Genomic DNA, 22,840 nt, shown 5'->3' with positions numbered 1-22,840 from the left:
TGTCCACATATTCTAAATCAGAACCGTCCAGAGTAGTGACGCTAGTCGGGCGGGCGGTTGCGGGCAGCGATCCTTTGAAAATCATACATGTAGTTTTACTAGTATTTAAGAGCAGTTGGAGGCCACGGAAGGAGTGTTGTATGACATTGAAGCTCGTTTGGAGGTTTGTTAACACAGTGTCCAAAGAAGGGCCAGATGTATACAGAAGGGTGTCGTCTGCATAGAGGTGGATCAGAGAATCACGCGCAGCAAGAGCAACATCATTGATATATACAGAGAAGAGTCGGCCCAAGAATTGAGCACTGTGGTATCCCCATAGAGACTGCCAGAGGTCCGAACAACAGGCCCTCCGATTTGACACACTGAACTCTATCTGAGAAGTAGTTGGTGAACCAGGCGAGACAGTCATTTGAGAAACCAAGGCTGTTGAGTCTGCCGATAAGAATACGATGATTGACAGAGTCGAAAGCCATGGCCAGGTCGATAAAGACGGCTGCACAGTACTGTCGTTTATCAATGGCGGTTATGATGTCGTTTAGTACCTTGAGCGTGGCTGAGATGCACCCATGACCAGCTGGGAAACCAGATTGTACAGCGGAGAAGGTACGGTGGGATTCGAAATGGTCAGTGATCTATTTGTTAACTTGGCTTTCGAAGACTTTAGAAAGGCAGGGCAGGATGGATATAGGTCTGTAACAGTTTGGGCCTAGAGTGTCACCCCCTTTGGAGGGGGGTATGACCGCGGCAGCTTTCCAATCTTTAGGGATCTCAGATGATAAGAAAGAGAGGTTGAACAGACTGGTAATAGGGGTTGCAACAATGGCAGTGGATAATTTTAGAAAGAGAGGGTCCAGATTGTCTAGCCCAGCTGATTTGTACGGGTCCAGGTTTTGCAGCTCTTTCAGAACATCAGCAGTCTGGATTTGGGTGAAGGAGAAGCTGGGGAGGCTTGGGCAAGTAGCTGCGGGGGGTGCGGAGCTGTTGGCCGGGGTTGGGGTAGCCAGGAGGAAAGCATGGCCAGCCGTAGAGAAATGCTTATTGAAAGTCTCGAATAGCGTGCATTTATCGGTGGTGACAGTGTTTCCTAGCCTCAGTGCAGTGGGCAGCTGGGAGGAGGTGCTCTTATTCTCCATGGACTTTACAGTGTCCCAAAACCTTTTGGAGTTAGAGCTACAGGATGCACATTTCTGTTTGAAAAAGCTAGCCTTTGCTTTCCTAACTGAATGTGTGTATTGGTTCCTGACTTCCCTGAAAAGTTGCATGTCAGAGGGACTATTTGATGCTAATGCAGTCCACCACAGGATGTTTGTGTGCTGGTCGAGGGCAGTCAGGTCTGGAGTGAACCAAGGGCTACATCTGTTCTTAGTTCTACATTTTTTGAAAGGGGCATGCTTATTTAAGATGGTGAGGAAAGCACTTTTAGGTCACCTAACAGAGCGAACTCTGAAGATATATGTGGGGCAATCAGGGGGGTCATAACAGGCGGCAACAGTGAGAGACTTATTTCCGGAGAGATTCATTTTTAAAATTACAAGCTCGAACTGTTTGGGCTTAGACCTAGATAGTATGACAGAACTCTCTGCAGTAGATTGCAACTCCTCCCACTTTGGCAGTGGGAGGAGTTGACAGAAAATGTTGTAGTTGATGGAAATCTCAGAATTTTTGGTAGCCTTCCTAAGCCAGGATTCAGACATGGCAAGGACATCAGGGTTGGTGGAGTGTGCTAAAGCAGTGAGTAAAACAAACTTAGGGAGGAGGCTTCTGATGTTAACATACATGAATCCAAGGCTTTTACGGTTACAGAAGTCAACAAATGAGAGCGCCTGAGGACACGCAGGTCACATCACCCGAAGAACAGAGGAGGAGTAGGATGAGGGTACGGCTAAAGGATATCAAAACTGGTCGTCTAGTGCGTTGGTGACAGAGAATAAAAGGAGCAGATTTCTGGGCGTGGTAGGATAGATTCAGGGCATAATGTACAGACAGGGGTATGGTAGGGTGCGGGTACAGTCGAGGCATTGTGTGACAATAAGAGAGGTTGCATCTCTGGACGCACTAGTTATGCTGGGTGAGGTCACCGCATGTGTGAGAGGTGGGACAAAAGAGGTATCTGAGGCATGTTTATTGGGACTAGGGGCTCCATAGTGAACTAAAACAATGATAACTATCCTAAACAACAGTATACAAGGCATATTGACATTAGAGAGAGACATAAAGCGAGGCATAAAGCAATCACAGGTGTTGATTGGGAGAGCTAGCTAAGACAACAATGGGTAAGACAACAACAGCTAATCAGCTAAGACAACAACAACAGGTAAAATGTCGATGAATGGGCAGAGAGGGTCAGTTAACTACACACAGGGCCTGAGTTCGAGGCTGGGGCCAACAGATAAACAAAAATAAACTAAATGGAGTACCGTGATTAATGAACAGTCCAGCAGGCATCAGCTATGTAGCCAAGTGATCATAGGGTCCAGTGAACAGCAATAGATGAAACAGGGAAGCCGCTAGGTGGTCGTTACTACGTTAGCAAGCAGGAGACACGGCGTTCAACATTTTTTTTTTTTTTTTTTTAGTTAGTAGGCCGGTGCTAGGAGAAGCATTGGCAAGTATTATCCAGGCTAAAAGCGGCAGGTGTCTGTGCAAAAGGTAAAGGCCGCTAGCAGTGGCTAACAATGACTAAATAGCTAGTCACTAATTAGCTGGTTAGCTTCTGATGGAGGTTCTGGCTATAAGGTCTAAAAATAGCAGATCCGTATCACATTGGGTGAGGCGGGTTGCCGTAAGGTATATTTCATTTAAAAATGGAAAAAGAGATTGAAAATATATTGAAATATATACAAAAACAATTGTATAAAAATGTACATGGGAGAACGACAAACAACTTGGATCAAAAAAAGGGGACTGGTCTTTATAAATCAATCGGATTTTTCTTTTCACTGAATCTCCATTTGGGTATTGGTTAGCCTACAATTAGGGTGTGGAAATGTTAGGATTATTTTTCTTGGATAGAAACACAATAACATTTATCAATTTAACTAAGCAACATTTCTAACAGTATAAACAGCACAACAAATGTCACGTCCTCACCAGTAATAGGGGTTATTTGTTATTGTAGTTTGGTCAGGACGTGGCAGAGGGTATTTGTTTTATGTGGTTCGGGGTGGTGGTTTGTTTAGTAGGGTATTTGATTTATGTATTCCGGGGGTTTTTGGGCACTGTTCTATGTTAGTGTATTTCTATGTTCTGTCTAGTCTTTTGTATTTCTATGTTTTGTAATTGGGGTTGGACTCTCAATTGGAGGCAGGTGTTTTCTAGTTGCCTCTGATTGAGAGTCCTATATATAGGTATGTGTTTGTTGAGTACTTTGTGGGAGATTGTTCTGTGTATAGCCTTGTGCCTTACCAGCCTGAGATTAGTCGATGTGTTTTCTTTGTGTTTGTTTTGGTTCTCCTTCTTGTCCGAATATAATAAAGAAGATGAGTGCACATTTCCCCGCTGCGTTTTGGTCATCGCTACACAACGACACCCGTTACAGAATCTCCCACCAACCAAGGACCAAGCAGCGGGGTAAGGAGCAACGGGATAATAATGTGGACTATCGGGAAAAGTGGACGTGGGAGGAGTTTATGGCCGGAGAGGGTCCATGGAGAAAGTGGAGCGAAGACCGGGAACGCTACAGGGGAATGCGACTGGCGTTTAAGCCGGAGAGGCAACCCCAATCATTTCTTTTGGGGGGGCACACGGGTAGTTTGGCTAGGCCAGGCAGTAGACCTAAGCCAGCTCCCCGTGCTTTGTATGGGAAGCGTTTGGAGTGGAGAGCACCGAGGTATGCAGAAGTGCGCACGATCTCGCCCATACGCACGCACAGTCCGGTGCGAGTGATCCCAGCCCCTCGCAAGTGCCGTGCTAGAGTGGGCATCCAGCCTGGTAGGAGGATGCCTGCGCAGCGCATCTGGTCACCGATGCGCCTCCTAGGTCCAGGCTACCCTACGCCCGCTCTACGCACGGCAACCATCAGGCCCCTGCACAGCCCAGTTCGCCCTGTACCAGCACTCCGCTCGTACAGGGCTACTAGTTCCATCCAGCCAGGACGGGTTGTGCAGGAGGTGCGATCGAGACCGCCAGTGCTTCTCCACGGCCCGGTATATCCAGTACCAGTACCACGCACCAGGCCTCCATTACGTCAGCCCAGTCCAACTCAGCCCGTTCCTGCTCCCCGCACTAGTCATGAGGTGCGTGTTCCCAAACTGCCGCTTCCACTACCAGCACCACGCATCAGGCTTCCAGTGCGTAATACCAGTTCCACTCGGCCGGTTCCTGCTTCCCGCACTAGCCCTGAGGTGCGTGTCCCCAGGCTGGTACCTCCACTACCAGTCCCACGCATCAGGCTTCCAGTGCGTCATCCCAGCCTCGAGTGTCCGACGACAGTACCCCGTCCAGAGTATCCGACGACAGTGCCCCGTCCAGAGTATCCGACGACAGTGCCCCGTCCAGAGTATTCGGCGACAGTGCCCCGTCCAGAGTATTCGGCGACAGTGCCCCGTCCAGAGTATTCGGCGACAGTGCCCCGTCCAGAGTATTCGGCGACAGTGCCCCGTCCAGAGTATTCGGCGACAGTGCCCCGTCCAGAGTATCCGGCGACAGTGCCCCGTCCAGAGTATCCGGCGACAGTGCCCCGTCATGAGTATCCGGTAAGAGTGTTAAGTCCGGAACCAAGGGAGACGGCCTACAGTTTGGAACCAAGGGAGACGGCCTACAGTTCGGAACCAAGGAAGACGGCCTACAGTTCGAAACCAAGGGAGATGGCCCACTGTGCAGAACCGAGTGAGACGGCCTACAGTTCGGAACCAAGGGAGACGGCCTACAGTTCGGAACCAAGGAAGACAGCCTACAGTTCGAAACCAAGGGAGATGGCCCACTGTGCAGAACAGAGTGAGACGGCCCACAGTTCGGAGAGGGGTGAATGGGTCTACAGTCCGGAACCGAGTGAGTCTGCCTGCGGTCCGGAACCGAGTGAGTCTGACTATAACTCCGAACTGTGTGAGTCTGCCTACAGCCCGGAACCGAGTGAGTCTGCCTACGGTCCGGAACCAAGCGAGTATGCCTACAGTCTGGGTGGCTGTAGACCAGAACCTGAGCCATCTCCAGTATAGGTGGGTTGGGGGGGGGGGGGGTGTAGCACAGGTGCCGTCGTTGACGGCAGCCACCCTCCCTTTAGTTTAGGGGATTTATGTTTGTTTTGGGGTATTTTGTTTTTTTGTGTGAGGTGCCTCCGGGGTCTGCACCTTTGGGGGGGGGGGGGGGGATACTGTCACGTCCTGACCATAAATATGGGTTATTTGTTATTGTAGTTTGGTCAGGACGTGGCACAGGGTATTTGTTTTATGTGGTTCGGGGTGGTGGTTTGTTTAGTAGGGTATTTGATTTATGTATTCCGGGGGTTTTTGGGCACTGTTCTATGTTAGTGTATTTCTATGTTCTGTCTAGACTTTTGTATTTCTATGTTTTGTAATTGGGGTTGGACTCTCAATTGGAGGCAGGTGTTTTCTAGTTGCCTCTGATTGAGAGTCCTATATATAGGTATGTGTTTGTTGACTACTTTGTGGGAGATTGTTCTGTGTATAGCCTTGTGCCTTACCAGCCTGTGATTAGTCGTTGTGTTTTCTTTGTGTACGTGTTTGTTTTGGTTCTCCTTCTTGTCCGAATATAATAAAGAAGATGAGTGCACATTTCCCCGCTGCGTTTTGGTCATCGCTACACAACGACACCCGTTACAACAAATACAATAATATTTTACTAACAAATTATAATCAATCCCAGAGTCTGTTTTAACAAAAAAAAGTTTACGTCTTTAGAACAGCCAAAATTAAAAACAGTCAAATGCATTTGTGAATTCAATCATTTATGCCGACATGTTGCGGTTTATTACTTGTTTAATTATTCAAGGCTCCCTTTGTTATTTGGTTTTATAACTAAAATGCTTGACTGTATTTAAAGACATGGATGATTTATATGCTGTGTGATGAGATACACAAATTAATGAATGATTGATTGATTGATATACTGTATATTGAAGTAGACCTGTATGCCAATAAGTAAGTTACGCAAAAACAGCTACAGCAAATAAGACTCTTAGGCCTACAGCTCCATGTAATTTCAATAATTTAGCTCCTCCAATATGGCCTCTGGTGGTCAAACTAGAATTAGGGGCAGCAGGGTAGCCTTGTGGTTAGAGCGTTGGGCTAGTAACCGAAAGGTTGCAAGTTCGAATACCCGAGCTGACAAGGTACAAATCTGTTCTGCCCCTGAACAAGGCAATTAACCCACTGTTGCTAGGCTGTCAATGAAAATAAGAATTTGTTCTTAACTGACTTGCCTAGTTAAATAAAGGTAAATAAAAATTAATGTCTGACAGGGAAATACTATGATGTCACACACTCCAATGATACCATAATGTGCTGTGCTGCAGTATGATGCAACTTTTAAAGGAAGAACCTTTGTGCACCTTTGCCTTTTTTGTACCCCAGGGAACAACACTGTACCCTAACCATAGCCTTAAATTAAATTAGAATACAGCAGCAGCATGTATAAAAATAAAACCTTCAAGCTGTTGTATATACATTAGGCAAAGTTTTAAAATATATTGTTGGCAATATATGTATATTCTGTTATGTCCACAGACCTGGTGGCGCAGCAGGAACATCAGGTAAGCAGCAACCGAAAAGTTGCGAGTTCAAATTCTAAGTGAGGTTGAGTCCCAAGTAATCATTACACATCAGCATACCGTTCTTTCAAATTAACACCTTAATTTAACTGTAAACATACAGTAACTTGTTAGAGATTTACTGTATTTTCACCACAACTAGACAAAACCTTCTGGGGACCATGACAATATTCTAAGAAATGCTCTAAGGGACGTCCCTGGAACAAACCGGGAGCAAGGCAAAACCTGCATGACTGTTTAAATTGAATTAACGTCAATTATGCCTTTTAAAGTAAAATATTCTCAATTACATTTGACACCTGGGTTTTCACGTGTCGTTTCATGGTATTTTGCATCCCCATGTTGTCACATTTATTTAACATGAGATAATTTTCCCACATGTGCTCAAATGCTGTCAAGTGTATTTTCATGTTATCACATGTTGCACATGTTATCATGTCAACTTCACATTAAATCATGTGAAATTCATGTGGTTTTTCCGTAAGGGTAAACCTTCATCCCTTGTTATATCTCTGAGTTAGCTGAGCTCTGAATTATCTCTAGAGTAAAAACACTGTCTTGTTCAAACTGACTCTGTGAGTCTGGACCCCCTGGCCAGAGAGGAAGAGTGTGATTTCCTCTTCCTTTGTGTTAAGAGGAGCAGCAGTGATAGAGAGCCTGGTGACTAGGCTGCTGTGAATATGCAGCACATCTCTTCCCCACTCCTCTCCTCTGCACTGCAGACCAGTCTGACAGTCTTTGTGGTTTTCCTCTAGGTTCGGCTAATGTACTCACAGATAGTATGTGTGTGTGTGTATGTGTGTGCGCGAGTGTGTACGAGAGACATGAAAAAGGAGAGAGAGCTTGTGTATGTGCGTGCATGCATGTGTGTGTGAATGCAGGTATATACAGTTGAAGTTTACATACACCTTAGCCAAATACATTTAAACTCAGTTTTCACAATTCCTAACATTTAATCCTAGTAAAAATTCCCTGTCTTAGGTCAGTTGGGATCACCGCTTTATTTTAAGAATGTGAAATGTCAGAATAACAGTAGAGAGTGATTTATTTCAGCTTTTATTTCTTTCATCACATTCTCAGTGGGTCAGAAGTTTACATACACTCAATTAGTATTTGGTAGCATTGCCTTTAAATTGTTTAACTTGGGTCAAACGTTTTGGGTAGCCTTCCACAAGCTTCCCACAATAAGTTGGGTGAATTTTGGCCAATTCCTCCTGACAGAGCTGGTGTAACTGAGTCAGGTTTGTAGGCCTCCTTGCTCACACACACTTTCAGTTGTCCACACATTTTCTATAGGGTTGAGGTCAGGGCTTTGTGATGGCCACACCAATACCTTGACTTTGTTGTCCTTAAGCCATTTTGCCACAACTTTGGAAGTATGCTTGGGGTCATTGTCCATTTGAAAGACCCATTTGCGACCAAGCTTTAACTTCCTGACTGTCTTGAGATGTTGCTTCAATATATCCACATAATTTTCCTGCCTCATGATGCCATTTATTTTGTGAAGTGCACGAGTCCCTCCAGCAGCAAAGCACCCCCACAACATGATGCTGCCACCCCCGAGCTTCACGGTTGGGATGGTGTTCTTCGGCTTGCAAGCCTCCCCATTTTTCATCCAAACATAACGATGGTCATTATGGCCAAACAGTTCTATTTTTGTTTCATCAGACCAGAGGACATTTCTCCAAAAATTACGATCTTTGTTCCCATGCGCAGTTTCAAACCGTAGTCTGGCTTTTTTATGGCAGTTTTGGAGCAGTGGCTTCTTCCTTACTGAGCGACCTTTCAGGGTATATCGATATAGGACTTGTTTTACTATGGATATAGATACTTTTGTACCTGTTTCCTCAAGTATGTTCACAAGGTCCTTTGCTGTTGTTCTGGGATTGATTTGCACTTTTTCGCACCAAAGTACGATTATCTCTAGGAGACAGAACGCTTCTCCTTCCTGAACGGTATGACGGCTGCGTGGACCCATGGTGTTTATACTTGCGTACTATTGTTTGTACAGATGAAAGTGGTACCTTCATGCGTTTGGAAATTGCTCCCAAGGATGAACCAGACTTGTGGAGGTCTACAATTTTTTTTCTGAGGTCTTGGCTGATTTCTTTTGATTTTCCCATGATGTCAAACAAAGAGGCACTGAGTTTGAAGGTAGGCCTTGAAATACATCCACAGGTACACCTCCAATTGACTCAAATGATGTCAATTAGTCTATCAGAAGCTTCTAAAGCCATGACATCATTTTCTGGAATTTTCCTAGCTGGTTAAAGGTACAGTCAACTTAGTGTATGTAAACCTCTGACCCACTGGAATTGTGATACAGTGAATTATAAGTGAAATAATCTGTCTGTAAACAATTGTTGGAAAATGACTTGTGTCATGCACAAAGTAGATGTCCTAACCAACTTGCCAAAACTATAGTTAGTTAACAACAAATGTGTGGAGAGGTTGAAAAACGAGTTTTAATGACTCCAACCTAAGTGTATGTAAACTTCCAACTTCAACTGTATGTACGTTTGTGCATGGGAACGTATATAAAAGTATCTATACGTCCTCTTAAGAGTGTGTGTCTCATACCAAGCAAATACTCAGACAGAGCTGAGCAATTAAACATCCAGTCGGGCACGTTAACAGTAAATGGCCGCAGGCCTTTCAGCCCATTGTGATGAAGAGTTCTTGTGCAGTGATGATGAACTCGGCCCTCGTCAACATCAACACAGTGGGAGAGAGAGAGCCTCTCAAAGATGCTTCCTTTTCATTATCATCATTACCCTCTCTCTCTCTATCTGCTGCTGCATTCTCGTTAAATGGCCTCTCTCTTTTTATTATTATTTACCATTATTTTGACAGGGAAGTCATACTGAGACTACGGTCTCTTTTACAGATGAGCCACGCATAAATACATCAAACACATACAATATACAAAATTACAAAACAGACATATTTATCAACACAGAGGTCTCCGATCATTGCTCTGAACTGGCCAAGGGGGACCAGAACATCTTATTTCAGACTGCTCCGGTAGTTGTTCCACATAAAGGGCGCAAAAAAAAAAACGAAAAGCAGCTTTACCCAACTCTGTGGAGACTGACAGGGCCTCCAATGTTATCCAAGCCTGAGACCGGGGGGTTGGTAATTTGTAAGTCTAAATTGAATGAATGATGATAGATACATAGGAAGTTGGCCTCTCTCTTTACATCTGTCTCTCCGCCTCTCCATCTGCCTCTCTCCACCACTCTTTCTCTGTCTGTCTGATTCCCTATCTGTCTTTGTCCATCTGTCTCCATCTGTCTCTCTTTCCCTGTCTGTCTGGCTGGCTGGCTGTCTGGCTGTCTGTCTGGCTGTCTGTCTGTCCATCAGTCTCTATTCCTCTATTTCTACCGCACTCCCCTTCTCTGTCTGTCTCCCTCTGCTCTCTCGCTATATGACTGGCTGTCACTCTATCGCCTCTCTCTGTCTTTCACTCTCTCTTTCTCTCTCTCTCCATCTACCTCTCCTCATTCTACCTCGCTTGCCCCTCTCTCTAATTCACGGCTGTCTCAGTGGGATGGCTGTTTGGGCTGAGAGAAGAGCAGTGCAGGGTAATGAATGCATTGGGGGAAATAATGTTTTTTGTGAACAGAACAGCACTAAACCCTCACCCAGCTGACCTGATTTACCATTGCTGGAGAGCTGCATATACACACACACCCGCACACACATGCACACACACATACACGCACACACACAGCTGCATTCAGGATAGGTCTCAGTGGGGGGGCACACCGGAATGGTCAGCCGAGGAATGCCAATCCAGAACAGAACATTTAGAATGGCAGCAAGTCGACAGAAGGATCTACAGAAGAATCTTATTTTGGCAAAAGGTTGAGGGCTAGACTGATGTGCAACACAGCAGCACAAAACCAAACCTTCTGGAGTGGTTTATAATGCCAGCAAGCCTAACACACACACACACACACACACACACACACACACACACACACACACACACACACACACACACACACACACACACACACACACACACACAAGAGCAAGCATGCACGCGTGCATGCACGTGCGCACGCACGCACACACACTCGTGCACACACACACACACATCATTGTCATGTGAGGAGGAAGCAAGGGCTATATTAGTCACAGCTATGCACTGTGCCACCCTCACTCACTTCAAAGGAAGGTGTGGGTTGATGCTACAACAACTGTTTAAACATACAAACACACAAATGAGGAAGCAGAGAGTGGGAGGGCAGGCAGCTTGAGGGGAGACGGAACGATATAGTGCTGCTACAACCAGACAGAAATGGGCCGAGAGAGAGAGAGAGACAGAAGATATAGAGGGGACAGGCTATAGAAAACAGAGAGTGCAAGGAAGAGGAGGATGAGAAGAGAAAATATAAAAGTGAGTGATATAGTTTGTAAGCCACATTGCCAAACTGAAGGATGCAATATTGACGTGTACAGTCTGGTAGCAAGACGTGACAGAGGAGCATAGCGACACTGGTTTGACTGCGACAGTCTCCGAGCTGTGATGTCACACATCAGACACCAACGTGAGTAGTGAGCACTGTACCCAACACAGCTATTTACATACCCAATTAACGACCACCAAAGCCCCAACAGGCAATATATTCAGACAGATCCTTCCCTTAAATCTGTGCCATGTTTGCCACCATGCAGTGTCGGGACTTCCGTTGGGATTCAGTATGTTGGTACTACTAATGGTACTATCTGTAAGTGCAGTCTATGTGGAGGAGGGTTAAAGCACTGCGTGGGTGTCTCTCGGAAAACAGTGTCTATGAGAAGCTAGACTGTCTGAGCGGTGGGTTGGAGGGAGCACCGCCATGTGAGACGATGGCATGGGTGAGAGAGAGCGTGTGAGAGAGTATGGGAAAGAGCACTGTTTAAGACAAGCTAGCACTGCTGGTGAGTTCATGTACAGAATATCCTGGAGCACTGATGTAGCCATGCTATTACTGACTACATAGACTGCTGCAACTGAAAATACCTACATTCACCAATCACCACAAGCTTAGGCTACATTAAAGCAATTCATAAAATGATCTAACCCAACCCCCAAATCAAATGATAATCCACAATGGATTACCAATAATCTCAGCAAATAAACTGAACACTAGTAGTAGGACAATATTGGCGATGACAAATGTGCCAGGCAGAGTAGAACAATAGCCAGCCGTGTGGGTTCCCTCCACCAAGAGTTGGCATCTGTCCAACATGAATACCACGTGACTGGGATTTATAACATAGGATACAGGAAGTCGTTTGACACACATCCACAAACATTATAGTTCCACTTCCCTTATACTCTCAGATGAATAGGTGACACGAATGATGTGTTCTGTGATATATTTTGAAAATAACAAACATTTTGCACTAATCTGTTGGCATCTGGCTGTCTGTTGCGTGATTTGGAATGCTGGTGGCTTCGGTTTCAGCACCGGGACAGAGTGGACAGCTCTTGCGTGTGACGCAAGTAGCCTACTGGCTGTTGTATATGCAGAAGAAGGTATTATTGGTTGATCACACAAACCCCAAAACAGAAGCAACCTCTAAAATTGGATCTGTTCAGTTACAGACAAAACAGTTCATGCAAGATTTCAAGCCAAAAGCAGTTGGCTTCTCTATGGACTCCATAGGCTACCATCATGGTGGGATAATTATGCCAAGTCACCATAGCAACAATGGATGCCTACAACTTCTCTTTACAGTTTCCAAGACCATCTTAAATGAGGCAAACCAGTACAAGGTACTGAAACAACAGTTCCCTGGGCCACCTTTTTTGAATGCTTCAAAATCATCACCCTCACGTCGACAGGCAGAATGCAGCCTAGATTCTAGAACAAGTCGAAATGCATTCATGCAAGTGAGTCAAGTCATTCTGTTCTGACATTTGAAAAGCTGCAAGACAGCAAAAAACCTTGCAGTCACATTACTTTGCTAAAAACAGGAATGGATCCAACTGCAGAATATTGAGTTTAGCTATAAGATGCCTGGTCAGTTGGTTAGCCTAACCTTGCAAGACAGCCTATCCATAGAAAAGAATATCAAAGGTTTTGAATAGCCTGCTCTCTTCTTCATGATATGTTGTCTATGATATTGGGTTGAATATAGGCTTACACTGTAACACATTGCTGTACATTTACAGCAAAAAATGTACAGTTAGCTACTGTAATTCTATATTATAGTACTGTAAAGTCCAATGCATTAAGGGGGTTCAATGGCATTCAGCTTACACTGCTGTAAAATTACAGCAATTTTGGTAATTTTACAATACAATTTTACAGTTAAGTGCTGTATTACCTGTTTTGCTGTATATTTACTGCAGCTTACTGGGAATTATGGTGCATTGTGGAAAAATGTTGTGTGCGGGGAAGGAATCTCTGGCTCATTAACATATTTTGAGGCATGCCTTGTAAGAGGCTATATTTGTTGCACCCGTTAGTAAGAAATGCTGTACCCCACAGAATACATTACCATACCGTACTTTTGGAATCTAAAAACGTTTTCTTATAAATATACAGCGCCTCTACAAGTGTAAGTGATATAAAATAACAAATAATCACTGGTATGTTGTAATACATAATTACATAAACTGTTAGCAATTGATGTCATTTTATTACAATACATTTTAACAAAAAAAGTACTGTATTTCTATTTTCTGTGTATTTACTGAAGTGTTCTGTAAATGATGGTGTATTGTGGGAAAATGTTGTGGGTGGGGAAAGAATCGCTGACTCATGAACATATTTCGAGGCGTGCCATGTAAGGGGCAATATTTGTTGGACCCGTTAGAGAGAGTGCTGTACCAATTGAACTGATTTGTGGTAGTAGTACCACATAATTGAATATTTAAATGGGGACTAATCATGGTGGCAGCAAGTCTTAAGCTTTTGCTGGTTGAGCAATTCGCCAAGTCCTACTGGTCTGTTTTACCTTGTAATCATGACAAGTTTGGAAGTATTTGTCTAGGCCTCTAGAAGTGCAAGAAGACATATGTTGTAATATACAAATACCTAGCAGCCATCTTGCCTGCACCAATGCCATTTAATTACAGTAAAATACTTTAAAATACCAATATTGCAATTGCAGTAGCATTTACGTTCTTACAGTATAGTAGGCTAATTTTACAGTATTGTACTCTATCGTTGCTCTGATATCACAATAATTTACAGGAAGCTGGTGGCAAGTTACTTTGAATAGCACAGTAGCATACTTGGTACTAGCCAGAGATGGGCAAAGACATATCAAAAGGTATACTTACTATAAAATATAAAATACCTTGAAGACCGATGCCTCCTTAACTAAAACAACATCCCAGTAACCATTACAGAAACATTTTACTCTATCAGCTGCCTGATACACAATGCATGAATGAGTCACTGCGCAGCCTAGTCACCACATCCCCACCACATCCATATCACCAGCAAGCCGCAGCATGGCTCTTTAACTCAGGCTATAACGTAACAGCGCTACACAGTCAGTCTGCCATAAAACAATCCTCTCGATTTGATACAATTGTCAAAATGGGAGAAATACATCGAATCGTTTTCCATGACACGCATCTCTTTGGGTTAATGTCTGTAACACAGTGAGTAGAGCCGCGAGCCCCACATCTAGCCGACTGCTGGGTCCATGCAGTCAGACAGTGTGTATGCGTGTCTGTAAACGCATGTTACCTACCTGTCTCCAGGTGGAGAGAGAGACGCGACTCAGTGATGTAGGGCGTATCGCTCTTGGACCGGACTCTCCGGATCGGCCGACGGTCTATCTCATTCTCCGGTGACGCCGCCATTTAGGTCTCCTTGGCCGGGCAACGTCCGTCCACTGGCGACCAGCGGAACTGCGCGAGACGAGACTCATGCACGGGCAGACGGTGTAGGTGGTGCGTACGGTGATAAATGGAGATGGGAGGGAGGAGATGGGAGGGGAGGGGAGAGAGAGAGAGAAGAGAGAGAGAGAGAGAGCGAGAGAGAGAGAGAGAGAGAGAGAGAGAGAGAGAGAGAGAGACGTTCCACTGTAATAGTGAAGGTGTAAACTTGGCAGTAGAAAATCTTAACAGTATATTTGACCTCTCAGCTTCCCTATCAAATCTAAAATTCTCAATTAGAAAACCGAAGAAAATGAACAACAATGACAAATGGTTTGATGAAGAATGCAAAAATCTAAGAAATAAATTGATAAACCTGTCCAACCAGACACATAGAGACCCGGAAAACCTGAGTCTATGCCTTCACTATGGTGAATTACTAAAACAATACAGAAATACACTACGGAAAAAGGAACAGCACGCCAGAAATCAGCTCAGTGTAGTTGAAGAATCCGTAGACTCTAACCTCTTCTGGGAAAATTGGAAAACACTAAACAAACAACAACATGAATAATTATCTATCCAAAATGGAGATGTATGGGTAAACCACTTCTCCAATCTTTTTGGCTCTATAACAAAGAACAAACAGCAAAAACATATACATGATCAAATACAACTCTTAGAATCATCTATTAAAGACTACCAGAACCCACTGGATTCTCCAATTACCTTGAATGAGCTACAGGACAAAATAAAAACCCTACAACCCAAAAAGGCATGTGGTGTTGATGGTATCCTCAATGAAATGATCAAATATACAGACAACAAATTCCAATTGGCTATACTAAAACCCTTTAACATCATCCTTAGCTCTGGCATCTTCCCCAATATTTGGAACCAAGGACTGATCACCCCAATCCACAAAAGTGGAGACACATTTGACCCCAATAACTACCGTGGGATATGCGTCAACAGCAACCTTGGGAAAATCCCCTGTATTATCATTAACAGCAGACTCGTACATTTCCTCAGTGAAAACAATGTACTGAGCAAATGTCAAATTGGCTTTTTAACAAATTACCGTACAACAGACCACGTATTCACCCTGCACACCCTAATTGACAAACAAACAAACCAAAACAAAAGCAAAGTCTTCTCATGCTTTGTTGATTTCAAAAAAGCCTTCGACTCAATTTGGCATGAGGGTCTGCTATACAAATTGATGGAAAGTGGTGTTGGGGGGAAAACATACGACATTATCAAATCCATGTACATAAACAACAAGTGTGCGGTTAAAATAGGCAAAAAACACACACATTTCTTCCCACAGGGCCGTGGGGTGAGACAGGGATGCAGCTTAAGCCCCACCCTCTTCAACATATATATCAACAAATTGGCACGGGCACTAGAAAAGTCTGCAGCACCCGGCCTCAACCAACTAGAATCTGAAGTCAAATGTCTACTGTTTGCTGATGATCTGGTGCTTCTGTCACCAACCAAGGAGGGCCTACAACAGCACCTAGATATTCTGCGTAGATTCTGCCAGACCTGGGCTCTGACAGTAAGACCAAAATAATGGTGTTCCAAAAAAGGTCCAGTCGCCAGGACCACGAATACAAATTCCATCTAGACACCGTTGCTCTAGAGCACACAAACAACTACAGTGGGGGAAAAAAGTATTTGATCCCCTGCTGATTTTGTATGTTTGCCAACTGACAAAGAAACGATCAGTCTATAATTTTAATGTTAGCTTTATTTGAACAGTGAGAGACAGAATAACAACAAAAAAATCCAGAAAAACGCATGTTAAAAATGTTATAAATTGATTTGCATTTTAATGAGGGAAATAAGTATTTGACCCCCTCTCAATCAGAAAGATTTCTGGCTCCCAGGTGTCTTTTATACAGGTAATGAGCTGACATCAGGAGCACACTCTTAAAGGGAGTGCTCCTAACCACAGCTTGTTACCTGTATAAAAGACACCTGTCCACAGAAGCAATCAATCAATCAGATTCCAAACTCTCCACCATGGCCAAGACCAAAGAGCTCTCCAAGGATGTCAGGGACAAGATTGTAGACCTACACAAAGCTGGAATGGGCTACAAGACCATCGCCAAGCAGCTTGGTGAGAAGGTGACAGCATTTGGTGCGTTTATTCGCAAATGGAAGAAACACAAAAGAACTGTCAATATCCCTCGGCCTGGGGCTCCATGCAAGATCTCACCTCGTGGAGTTGCAATGATCATGAGAACGTTGAGGAATCAGCCCAGAACTACACGGGAGGACCTTGTCAATGATCTCAAGGCAGCTGGGACCATAGTCACCAAGAAAACAATTGGTAACACACTACGCCGTGAAGGACTGAAATCCTGCAATCGGCCGCAAGGTCCCCATGCTCAAGAATACATATACATGCCCGTCTGAAGTTTGCCAATGAACATCTGAATGATTCAGAGGACAACAGGTGAAATTGTTGTGGTCAGATGAGACCAAAATGGAGCTCTTTGGCATCAACTCAACTCGCCATGTTTGGAGGAGGAGGAGGAATGCTGCCTATGACCCCAAGAACACCATCTCCACCGTCAAACATGGAGGTGGAAACATTATGCTTTGGGGGTGTTTTTCTGCTAAGGGGACAGGACAACTTCACCGCATCATTTGACGGGGCCATGTACTGTCAAATCTTGGGTGAGAACCTCCTTCCCTCAGCCAGGGCATTGAAAATGGGTCGTGGATGGGTATTCCAGCATGACAATAACCCAAAACACACGGCCAAGGCAACAAAGGAGTGGCTCAAGAAGAAGCACATTAAGGTCCTGGAGTGGCCTAGCCAGTCTCCAGACCTTAATCCCATAGAAAATCTGTGGAGGGAGCTGAAGGTTCAAGTTGCCAAACGTCAGCCTTGAAACCTTAATGACTTGGAGAAGATCTGCAAAGAGGAGTGGGACAAAATCCCTCCTGAGATGTGTGCAAACCTGGTGGCCAACTACAAGAAATGTCTGACCTCTGTGATTGCCAACAAGGGTTTTGCCACCAAGTGCTAAGTCATGTTTTGCAGAGGGGTCAAATACTTATTTCCCTCATTAAAATGCAAATCATTTTATAACATTTTTGACATGCGTTTTTCTGGATTTTTTTGTTGTTATTCTGTCTCTCACTGTTCATATAAACCTACCATTAAAATTATAGACTGATCATTTCTTTGTATGTGGGCAAACGTACAAAATCAGCAGGGGATCAAATACTTTTTTCCCCCACTGTATACATACCTTGGTCTAAACATCAGCACCACAGGTAACTTCCACAAAGCTGTGAACAACCTGAGAGACAAGGCAAAAAGGGCATTCTATGCCATCAAAAGGAACATAAAATTCAACATACCAATTAGGATCTGTCTAAAAATACTTGAATCAGTTATAGAACCCATTGCCCTTTATGGTTGTGAGGTCTGGGGTCCGCTCACCAACCAAGAATTCACAAAATGGGACAAACACCAAATTGAGACTCTGCATGCAGAATTCTGCAAAAATATCCTCCATGTACAACACAGAACACCAAATAATGTATGCAAAGCAGAATTAGGCCGATACCCGCTAATTATCAAAATCCAGAAAAGAGCCGTTAAATTCTACAACCACCTAAAAGTAAGCGATTCCTAAACCTTCCATAACAAAGCCATCATCTACAGAGAAATGAACCTGGAGAAGAGTCCCCTAAGCAAGCTGGTCCTGGGGCTCTGTTCACAAACACAAACACACCCCACAGAGCTCCAGGACAGCAACACAATTAGACCCAACCAAATCATGAGAAAACAAAAAGATAATTATTTGATACATTGGACAGAATTAAGAAAAAAACTGAGCAAACTAGAATGCTATTTGGCCCTAAACAGAGAGTACACAGTGACAGAATACCTGACCACTGTGACTGACCCAAACCTAAGGAAAGCTTTGACTATGTACAGACTCAGTGAGCATAGCCTTGCTATTGAGAAAGGCCACCGTAGGCAGACCTGGCTCTCAAGAGAAGACAGGCTACGTGCACACTGCCCACAAAATGAGGTGTAAACTGAGCTGCACTTCCTAACCTCCTGCCAAATGTATGACCATATTAGAGACACATATTTCCCTCAGATTACACACACCCACAAAGAATTTGAAAACAAATCAAATTGGGATAAAATCCCATATTTATTAGGTGAAATATCACAGTGTACCATCAAAGCAGCAACATGTGTGACCTGTTGCCACAAGAAAAGTGCAGCCAGTGAAGAACAAACACCATTGTAAATACAACCCATATTTATGATTATTTATTTTCCCTTTTGTACTTGCATCTTACAACACTGTACATAGCCATGAAATTACATATGAAATGTCTCTATTCCTTTGAAACTTTTGTGAGTGTAATGTTTACAGTACATTTTTATTGTTTATTTCACTTTTTTAATTATCTATTTTACTTGCTTTGGCAATGTAAACATGTGTTTCCCCAGCCAATAAAGCAATTTAAATTGAATTGAATTGAATTGAGAGAGAAGCAAACAAACCTCCTCCAGTGGTGTGAGATGTGCAGTGACACTATCAATTAAAAGAAGTCCTGTTCCCTTCCGAAAAGAGAAAGTGGAATCCACACACACACACACACACACACACACACACACACACACACACACACACACACACACACACACACACACACACACACACACACACACACACACACACACACACACACCCAGAGATAGAATATGAACACGTCATAAACCATTCCTTTTTTTGGGCGGGAATGACAGGAAATTTGCTTTAAAATTGCAACATTTTCTCGCAGCCTCATAGCAAAATGTGTAAAATAGCATGAGATAGGCTAAGCTATAAAACTACACTTTTTTGTTTTTTGGTTAGGGCGGGGCTTGCTCGTACCTTGCGGCCCGAGGAAACTGCCTTACGCCACTGACACACACACACTTTCCCTGTCTGCAACAGCACAGAATAACACACAGTTGCTATTGTGAGAATACCTGCCCAATCCCCAGAGAGTAAATCAGTAGGCTATAATTGGAGATGATATCTGGAGAATGGCTGGCCCTTACTTTCAGTTAGCCTATCTAACCCTAGCCCATCTGTCTCCTTCATCATGGCTGACTCCATAGCCTACATGGCAGATATTTATAATGGTTGCCAAGAATTCGCTGCAGCTAGCGACTGGAACGAGCTGCAACAAACACTCAAACTGGACAGTTTAATCTCAATCTCTTCATTCAAAGACTCAATCATGGACACTCTTACTGACAGTTGTGGCTGCATTGTGTGATGTATTGTTGTCTCTACCTTCTTGACTTTTGTGCTGTTGACTGTGCCCAATAATGTTTGGACCATGTTTTGTGCTGCTACCATGTTGTGTTGTCATGTGTTGCTGCCTTGCTATGTTGTTGTCTTAGGTCCCTCTTTATGTAGCGCTGTGTTCTCTCTCTTGTTGTGATGTGTATTTTGTCCTATATTTATATTGTATTTTTTTATTTTTTTAATCCCAGGCCCCCGTCCCCGCAGGAGGCCTTTTGGTAGGCCGTCATTGTAAATAAGAATTTGTTCTTAACTGACTTGCCTAGTTAAATAAAGGTTAAATAAAAACATTAAAAAAAAGAGATCAGTAAGCAAATACCCATCTGCATGTACCATCACCATTTGAAAGCTGCTATTCTCCAACTCTTCTCTCTCTTTTTGGAAGCAAGCTCACCCCATCTAGTGGATGATATCATCAGAATACACAGAATGGAACTAGAATGGGGCATTTATATGCAAGCACAAGCACATTGTCATTTTACAGCACATTTGTCCATTTGTCACTGATACTCTCTTAGAAAAAAAGGTTTCAAAAGGGTTCTTCGGCTGTCCCCACAAGAGAACCCTTTTTGGTTCAAGGTATATTCCTTTTGGGTTCTCTGTGGAAATGGGTTCTTTCTATCTGGAACCAAAAACAATTATTGTAAGGGTTCCCCTATGGGGACAGAACCCATTTTTTCTAAGAGTGTAGGTTCATCCCATCTATACTATTAATGATAATGTATAGGCAGATAGCATATCTAGACTAGCGTATTTAACTCCCATAATGTAGGGTAGAGATAGGGAGGCTAACTGAGAGTAAGGTTCAGACAGGCTAAGATAATACACTAATCTGAAGGAGGATCTCCAAAGAATTAGGCTCAAAAGACTATATTCTACTGTGTTTTGTATTTTTTAATTTTATTTTTACCCATAATGTTCATTACCTTGACATTCCGAATGACCATTCAATAAAGCACTGATTGATTATTTCTTCCAGGGTTCATTGGGTTGGCCAAAGAATAAAAATAAAAATATCCAGCCCTATAAAAGGGACCCCCGGCCCATCTAAAAGTAAATCATACCATATCTATCAATCACAATGCCCAGAGGATGTCCCGGCATTGCAGGAGAGGAGACCGCAGGAGGCATTAGACAGGCCGGGTAACCTACATGACCTAACCGCCCCCTCCCGGATCTTCCTCCCGACCAACCCCTGGCAGTGTAGAGATGTTAAAGTCTGCTTAGATTAAAGATGGGCTTTTAACTAAAACTGTTACAACTTTGACTTTTTATTAGGCTATTAGGTGGTTTATAAGAATTTTAGGCAGTAGAGTTAATAATAGATAAGTACGTCCATATATAATAATAGCCTAATCTGTTAGGGATTGATAAACATTGAATCTTTGTCACTGTCCCTAACAAATAAATAAATACATTAAAACAATGTATTTATTTCAAACATTAAATCATCAACAGTCAAGTCAGATGCATTGCACCATTATGGTTAAGTTTGCACTCATTTGCAGCATAGGCTTACAATAATTTCTTGATCCAATGGTTGGATTCCAACCATTATAAACGGCAAATCATTAATTCATAAACGTTTACTATAGCTATAACATTGCACAACATTGACAGACAACTAAAAAAGAGAATATACACAGTAATATAAATATGTAGGATATTAGTTTAAAAGTAGGATATTATTTTAGTATCAAAAGAAGCGCGTCATCCTTTTACATGCCCCTGACCAATTTATATTCCACTGTGTTTTGTATTATTATTTTTTTTTCAGGTTTTTGCATTTGGAATGGCACAGTTACTTTGGGAGATTTAGCTGTCATATTGCAAATTATATAAAGCATTTGTAGGCCAATTTTGTATCTGTATAATTAAGCAATAAGGCAAGAGGTGGTGTGTTATATGACCAGTATACCACGGCTAAGAGCTGTTCATAGGCACAATGCATTGCAGAGTGCCTGGACACAGCCCTTAGCAATGGTATATTGGCAATATATCACAAACCCCCGAGGTGTCTGATTGTTCTTTTAAACTGGTTACCAACGTAATTAGAACAGTAAAAATAAATGTTTTGTCATACCTGTGGTAAACGGTGTGATATACCACGGCTGTCAGCCAATCAACATTCAGGGCTCGAACCACCCAGTAATTAAACATAATGCTAATTGACTGGAAATTCCAAATTGCCATGGCAATTATGCATCACAATAGTAGTTATATTTGGTAAAGGGCCTTCTGTGGTCAGTAATACAAAGTGCCATTGGTGGATTCAAAATATAGCCTAACAATTATTTAGTTGGCCCCAGTTGCATTTGAAAACAAATTATTTTTCTGTACTAAATCAATAATATGTAAACATCAACCCAAACATAGGGTGACAGTGAGCAATTGACAGTGATCCACTTCAAACCCAGTCCGCAGAAGAGCCACTCGGACCATGAGGCACAAGAGACATATCAGGGGTGGACGCACCTGTCTTAATCAATGAGAGAAGATTTGACATAGACAAGATGGCGGCATACACATTGTTGGATTACTTCATTAATAACGGAGCACTTTCTACATTCAGACACGCCTCCTGTAACTGGACATGGACATTTTAGAAGATACATGTTTGGCCAAATCGAGAACGAGGATAGTATCGCCCATACCAGGCATTTGAAAAATCTCTGGCAACTATTTGTATAGGTAAACCTGTAACTCCCAGTAAAGAATAACAAAAATCTTTTCTCACATTATCTGTTTTAACAATCTTTAGCTAAGGGAGGCCGTGTCCTCACTCACACTCCAGTACAGTAGGTGGCGGCGATGTATGAACCTAGTTGATGCGATCTGCCAATACAAATTAAAAAAAGTCTATCATCTCAGAGGATTGTATAGTTTCTGTGGATAAAGTTGTGTGTGTCAACTGTAGGGGTGCTCATGTTGCTGGGTATC

The 22,840-nt window shown here is 43.2% G+C and overlaps 1 protein-coding gene across 1 annotated transcript in view; it reads right to left on the bottom strand.

Annotated features, from left to right (window-relative positions):
- LOC115192280 (phosphatase and actin regulator 1) overlaps window positions 1-14,610 on the bottom strand; it is an 89,441-nt gene extending 74,831 nt beyond the window's left edge. The window contains exon 1 of the mRNA XM_029750593.1: window positions 14,432-14,610. Coding sequence (XP_029606453.1) covers window positions 14,432-14,543 — 112 coding nt within the window. The 5' untranslated portion in view covers window positions 14,544-14,610. The remainder of the gene's footprint in view (window positions 1-14,431) is intronic.
- Between the last annotated feature and the right edge of the window lie 8,230 nt (window positions 14,611-22,840).

Source organism: Salmo trutta, chromosome 4, assembly GCF_901001165.1.
Source record: "Salmo trutta chromosome 4, fSalTru1.1, whole genome shotgun sequence".
In the NCBI taxonomy this organism is placed as follows: Eukaryota; Metazoa; Chordata; class Actinopteri; order Salmoniformes; family Salmonidae; genus Salmo; species Salmo trutta.
This window is presented reverse-complemented; position numbering and strand designations above follow the sequence as displayed.